A 5710-nucleotide genomic window follows, 5' to 3' on the forward strand; every position below is an offset into this window, starting at 1 on the left:
TCCACATCTAACCATGTTCAGTCGTCTGTATTCGTCTCCACCTTCTGCGCCCACCCCGACCCCCTTTGTCCCCTCATCTTTGCCCCCTCATCTTTGCCCCTAACTGTTTCTGCAGCCTTAGTACTGCTATCATTGGCCCCATCTTACTACTGTCTTTCAGTCCCACCCCTGATCTTAGGGTAGGTAACAAACGACAGCAAAAAAAACAACAACCAAAAACAAACCCAAAACAAATAAAAACAATACTTGACAGTACGAATTCAGTTAGGATGCTGCTTTTACAAGAACATACTAGTACAAGGTATTTGAATTGACAAATTGTAGTGTCCGCAGCTTTCATAGATCCCGCTGGCTTGTGTGTGGTCATATTCTGTGGAGGGGTAGATCATGTAGGCATTGGTTGCACTTATATATGTCCGGCCAATTAAGCTTAAGCTTTTGTACAGCCTGACACACATTTATGGAGGCGTAAAAAGTAAAAAACACCTAAATGCTTTGATCTTATACTCATATGGAATAGAAAGCTATGTAAATGCAATCTATCATTGAATTGTCCCTTATCTTCCTGGTTTCTTGCGATGACAGCAGAATGGTGATCCTCAATAAAATAAATCATGTTCACTTCGATGTTTATACAATAAGATTTACATTCAGTTATTCGCCGTGGTAAAGCATGTTCATCGAACACCGTTTACTCTGCATTTCGCCAGCAAGGTAGCCTACCGAGAAAAAAAAAGATAAATAAAGAAGGAAACACTCACAATAAGGTGAAGTATGTAGAGCAATAGAAGTTTTATTCATATAAATTATGTAAACAAGGTTGGAAAAAAAATCACATCGTAAACAGTTTGAACAATGATAACATCTTTTAAGTAGATCTACCGGTATCTCAGAGAAGAACATTCGATCATACGTTGTATGCTTTTGAACGTGTTTTATATTGAAAGCCCTAAACGTTCCTTGTTCAGCTTCAGACAAGTAAGAAGTGTTTTTCAACCAAAATAGCTCCACTCTGTTTCCTGTGTTAATAATTAATATACGGTGTTGTATTTTTAAAGTTTTTAAAAATGTGTATGCACAACAAAATGTGGTCGTTATTCTAACGACTAACAAGCAGAGACAACAACTTCAAAAACAGAAGAGATAAAAAAAAACCAACAGCTAGAATACCACTACAAACTTTCAGATTTAGTAAGAATCTAACGACACTTGCAACACAATAAGGCCATTCAAGTGCAAAAGAATAGATGTGTTACAAGAGAGTAACATACATTAAAAAAAAGAAGAGGAGAGATTCGGGCGATAGATTTTTGATCGGAAAGAAAGAGCAAATCACACCACAGCATCCGCCAACCATTCACCCTCTATAAACACAAACATCAGCAACAACAACAACAACAAAAAACACGATTACAACAACGACGACGACGACAACACAACTGCTGCCTCTTCTAACAACCAAGACAGCAACAGATAATAACAAAAACAATAACAACAGCAGCAACAACAACAATAACATAACCACTACCTCCTCTGACAAGAAAGACAGCAATATATTGCAGTAGCTGCAGCTACAACAACAACAACAAATACAACAACAACAACAACAACAACAACAACGACAACAACAACAACAAATACAACAACAACAACAACAACAACAACAACAACAACAACAACAACAACAACACGGCCACTACTACGAACAACAATAACAGCAACACATTATTTGGAGAATGCACATGCGTTTGTGTGTAGACCCTACATCTACATGTGTGTCCATATTCTTTAGTTGATGCATGGGCCTGTGAGAGAATGTGTGTGTGTGTGTGTGTGTGTGTGTGTGTGTGTGTGTGTGTGTGTGTGTGTGTGTGTGCGTGCGTGTTGTGTGTGTGTGTGTGGGTGTGGTTGTGTGCATGAGTGCGCGCGAGTGCGTGTGTGTGGGGGGGGGAGGGTCTGTGTGTGTGTGTGTGTGTGTGTGTGTGTGTGAGAGAGAGAGAGAGAGAGAGAGAGAGAGAGAGAGAGAGAGAGAGAGAGAGAGTAAGAGAGAGAAAGAGTACATGTGTGTATGTGTATGTGCGCGCATGCGATCGATTGAGTACGTGTAAGTGTGTGTGTATTTATGTGTGAAGAACTGAGGGAAAGAGTGAAATAATATTTTGTTTGTCAATCAGCGTTTGTGTAATGTGTGTGTACGTCTGAGTATGCGTGGTAGTGGATGTAATATGACGATGTGTTTATGGGGAAGGGGTTGAGATGGGGGTGGAGTGCAGAAGTTGGGAGTAGAAATTCCCTTCAATCACAAATGATATTACAACAATTGATTTCATATACATCTAATTTACGATTAACATTATTAGATCTACCGGTATTGCATGAATAGAAATTCCCTTCAATTATATTATTATTGCCTCTTAATACAGGTACAAAACAAAAGTTGAGGTCCCTATAGGGTCATTTGATCAAATTTCATTAGTTTCTAAGGAGAATGCATTTGTTAATCCCCAAAAAGTCCCATAACTCCATCCATCAAGGCATCGTCATCTTCGTCATCGTCATCTTCTTCAACGTCTACCTCTTTCTCCTGTGCCTTCGATTCTCTCATTTTTAAATTGGCAAGTTCCCTATCTTTTCTTGATGGCTTCCCTTGTCTCACCTTCTCCACCATGGCAACTTCGAACTTGTTTGTTGGCTCGAGGTAACCATCTTGCATTAGCCACATTCTTACAGATTTAGTCCAAGACTTCGTTTCGTTGTTGGAGCTTTCTTTCGCGCCGCTTTCTTTGAGAATGTCAGCGATGAACATCTCTATCACCATGTCTGTTTGCTGTCGTTCAGGGATGTCCAGTTTGCTCAGTACACTGGGAAAATTAGACGGCATAGTATAACTATTAGTGTTAGATCTGTGGAATATGAAAAATTGAACTAGGTAAAACAAAAGAAGCCTCCAATTAGCAGAAAAGGAAAACAGCAAAGAAAAGAAAAGAAAAAAAAGGTTTACCTCAGACTTTGGGGGGGGGGGGACTCTAGAGCAGTGTAGGGTTATACATTGAATTGTTCGGATTATTTTTTAAATCCCACCTATTGCAGCTGATTCTTCACACCATTCTCCCACGGTTTCTCAGACTCTCAAACAGTGAGCATTTAAACGCAAACAGACACATAGATACACACACACACACACACATACACACACACACACACACACACACACACACACACACACACACACACTCACATCACACACACACACACACACACACACACACACACACACACACACACAAATACAATTGCACGCGCACTTACGTGAGAAAATAATACTGATTCAGGCACGTCCACTTTGATGAGTCACTTTGGTAAAGACTGTTGACAACATTTCGTTTTGTTTATTCGGGTTGTTGTTTGCTCTCAAAGTCGGAATGAATTTTTTGTCTACTGAAATATCCTGGTTATATAATATTCAATACGTATCCACGAGCTGATATAAGACCACTTAAAGCCATATAGGGCAGGGCTGGATTTTTGCCAGCTCGTATCTTTCAGGAGCGTGTTCTATGTAGAGTGTAGACCCATATCTCGCCGTAACCTATCTGCTTTATTGTTTACCAGGCTGTGTACTGATTATGCGTAATACACGAGAAAGAGACATCGGTATCTGTAGGAGCGTGATCTTATGAAAGCAGGCTATACTCCAAAACCATAGATCTAGTCGCTTTCCTTTCAGGTAAACGATACTGCTCATGGTGGGGAACGGTCAGTCACTTGTTTGCTAGATTTTACAGTCAAGAGACACATAGCTGAAGTATTCCATAGGTTGTATACAGACGTTTTCATCCTCCATCCCATCTACCTCTCTATCCATCTACTCTCTCTCTCTCTCTCTCTCTCCCTCTCTCTCTCTCTCTCCCCTCTCTCTCTCTCTCTCTCTCTCCTCCCCCCCCCCTCTCTCTCTCTCTCTCTCTCTCTCTCTCTCTCTCTCTGTCATTGTTCTTCCCCTCTCTAAAAACAATAACAGTCAATACAGAGAGGTTTTGTTAGATTGCTCATCACAGAACAGTCAGGTTTTAAAAAAAAAAATAAGGTCCTTTTTACAAGAACGTGCATAATGCTTTTTCGTTATAATGCTGATATCTTATTGGTTCCTATTCTCATTAATATATATTTTTTTTTTACTGATTATTAAATGATATCTTTCAAATCTATCTCACCTGTTGTATCTTGCTTTGGTGCAGTAGTTTGGCGCTTTATCCTTTCTTTGTTTAACGTCAACGAAAGCAGTCGACAAGTATTTGACGGCGTGTAAGCCAAAGTCGGGTCTGGTCAGCGGAGTCATCACCACACCTGCAGAAGACAATTTTGACACACGTAGAAGTTGATTGTTATAATTGTGCATAAGCGTGGTTTTTTTCTTAAGCAAAGCGAACGATAAACAGCAACAACAAACATTATATAGGCTATACTGGCACCTGCAGTCAAATTTGTTCAAAGACTTTTTCCACTTTATACAAACTTTGAGACGAAGAGGGGGTATTCTGACGATGAATTTGTTGATTTATTCCTGTGTGAGTTCTAGTAAATGCAATGAGAAAGTATGTGATTGTTTTGATTTAGTCTACGTCAAATTCTCGGTATGTTTGCCTGTCAGCCTGTTTGTTTTCTTCTGCACCGCCACCTCCATTAAAAAATAAGACTAGGGGGCAATAGTGACCCAACCACTCTACCCAATATTTACGTTCATGGTTGCCCCCCTTGGAAAAAAATGCGCACAGATAAGACTTCGACCTTGTCAGTCCAGGCTAGGCTACCCAGTCAATGAACGGGTAATCTCTCTCTCTCTCTCTCTCTCTCTCTCTCTCTCTCTCTCTCTCTCTCTCTCTCTCTCTATCTATCTCTCTCTCTCTCTCTCTCTCTCTCTCTCTCTCTCTCTCTCTCTCTCTCTCTCTCTCTCTCTCTCTCTCAAATCTCACCTTCGATATTCGTCTTGTAATCATCAGTGCGTTCTGTGAGGGAGGATCTGCTGTTCATGAATCCAGTGTCTTTAAGCCAGTCTTTCAGTTCCTCCAGAGTAGCTTTGGGCTCAGTAACTGGAACAGCGAAGTATGGAAATCCCACTTCCCTGCACAGATCGCCCAATTGGACAACGGAAAGCCAGTTTCGGTTGACGTTGATTCCGAAAACGTAGAAGCGGTACTCATCAGAATAAATGATTTCTTTTTGAATAGCTGCATACATAAATTCTAATTCGACTCCGCCCCCTCCGTACAGCTCGCCGTATATTCTCAGCTCGATATCATTTGACTTGTTCTTGAGTTCACTGCTTTCACAGTCAGATTTTGTGGGGTTATCTACTGTTTCAGAATTTTCTTCGTCGTCTCTCTCTTCGTCTCCAGCTGCCTCTTCTTCGACGTTTTCCTCTGCATCGTCGTCATCATTGTCTTCTTTCTTTCCCCATTCCTTGTATTCCTCCCAACGCTCGTCTGAGCTGATGATTTGGAATACTTTCTTAACGCATTCAACATACCTGCACACAATAGAAAGAAAAGTTTTAGTGGTGTAAATGTGTTATTGTCTGTGTGCGTTCTTAAATGTTTCATCTCGTCTAGCAAAAGATTATCTATTCACGAGAAGAAAGATGACATCATTGTCAGAAGGAGAAAAATGAAGACAAAGAAGAGATCACCTTAATAAAAATCTCCCCCCCCCCCCC

General features: G+C 40.6%; 1 protein-coding gene across 1 annotated transcript in view; it reads right to left on the bottom strand.

The window, feature by feature from the left end:
• Positions 1 to 2065: 2065 nt before the first annotated feature.
• Positions 2066 to 5710, bottom strand: part of LOC101855715 — a 5593-nt gene continuing 1948 nt past the window's right edge. The window contains exons 3-5 of the mRNA XM_005095271.3: positions 4971 to 5524; positions 4212 to 4344; positions 2066 to 2861 (exon numbers count right to left, since the gene is read on the bottom strand). Coding sequence (XP_005095328.1) covers positions 2498 to 2861; positions 4212 to 4344; positions 4971 to 5524 — 1051 coding nt within the window. The 3' untranslated portion in view covers positions 2066 to 2497. The remainder of the gene's footprint in view (positions 2862 to 4211; positions 4345 to 4970; positions 5525 to 5710) is intronic.

This window comes from Aplysia californica, unplaced genomic scaffold (genome assembly GCF_000002075.1).
Source record: "Aplysia californica isolate F4 #8 unplaced genomic scaffold, AplCal3.0 scaffold00099, whole genome shotgun sequence".
Lineage (NCBI taxonomy): Eukaryota > Metazoa > Mollusca > Gastropoda > Aplysiida > Aplysiidae > Aplysia > Aplysia californica.